This window comes from Microcaecilia unicolor, chromosome 9 (assembly GCF_901765095.1).
Source record: "Microcaecilia unicolor chromosome 9, aMicUni1.1, whole genome shotgun sequence".
Lineage (NCBI taxonomy): Eukaryota > Metazoa > Chordata > Amphibia > Gymnophiona > Siphonopidae > Microcaecilia > Microcaecilia unicolor.
Genome location: NC_044039.1, coordinates 11,250,079 through 11,251,010, shown reverse-complemented (window position 1 = coordinate 11,251,010; position 932 = coordinate 11,250,079). Strand labels below are relative to the sequence as shown.

General features: G+C 41.0%; 1 protein-coding gene across 1 annotated transcript in view; it reads right to left on the bottom strand.

The window, feature by feature from the left end:
* Positions 1 to 783: 783 nt before the first annotated feature.
* LOC115477769 (coiled-coil domain-containing protein 107-like) overlaps positions 784 to 932 on the bottom strand; it is a 14,282-nt gene continuing 14,133 nt past the window's right edge. Inside the window, exon 6 of the mRNA XM_030214845.1 lies at positions 784 to 791. Coding sequence (XP_030070705.1) covers positions 784 to 791 — 8 coding nt within the window. The remainder of the gene's footprint in view (positions 792 to 932) is intronic.

Genomic DNA, 932 nt, shown 5'->3' with positions numbered 1-932 from the left:
GTTGTCCTGATTCCTCGTCAACTGTTAGTTGGGGCACACGTTACAAACTCCTGTTCGTCGTCATCGCAGTCAGAAGGTCAGTTAAGAGTGTTATTAGAGTATCAACAGCCTTCATCTCTTAATAAAAGTGCTCTATGGCGTCCTTTACTAAGTTTCGGTAAAAAGTGGCCTTAGTGCATGAGAAAGACACGCGTAACGCTGCGCTAAGGCTGGTTTTACCACAGCCAGAAAATGGCCGATTTTTCCACTTTCCCCAATTAATGACGATACGCTAATGTTGAGACAACAAAGAAGTAGCGTGATCAACAGGACACTTTCAAGCAAGACCAAGGAGACGAGAAGTGAAAAAAAGAAGTTCTTTAATAGTACAAAAGACTCGACATGTTTATGTTTTATAATGAGTTAGAAAACCCAGATCCTTATTAAGTCCTGTTTGTTGGGTGTCAAATTATGTTGCCTGTTAGAAAGTAGTTTCCTAACACACATAGCCAGAAAAGTGTAGCTAAGCGTATTTATATGCATGTTTACGATATCAAGCATCATCAGGCCCATTAGTGCTAAGTGGTAAACTGGGTATTTACATTATATACAAGGGGGCAGTTTCAAATAGTAATGCGTATTCTTTGCTTTTAGCTTTCATCATTAGAGCAAAAGATAGTTCCAGAAAATTTGCCGCAACCATCGGACAAATACAAATCAAAGTATCAGCAGTATGAAGCTGAAATGAAAGAAGGGTACAACAATATTCACAGGAAGTTGCAGAAAAAACAAAAATGCACAGCCTCAACTATCTGAGAGGAAAGTAGCAGACAGGAGGTAAGATAGAAAAGACACACCCTCAAGTTTTAGAAATTGGGTGCCCTGCTCTACGCTTACCCCTGGATTCTATATAGCGTGACCCAGGGGCGTAGCCAGACTTCGGCGAGGAGGGG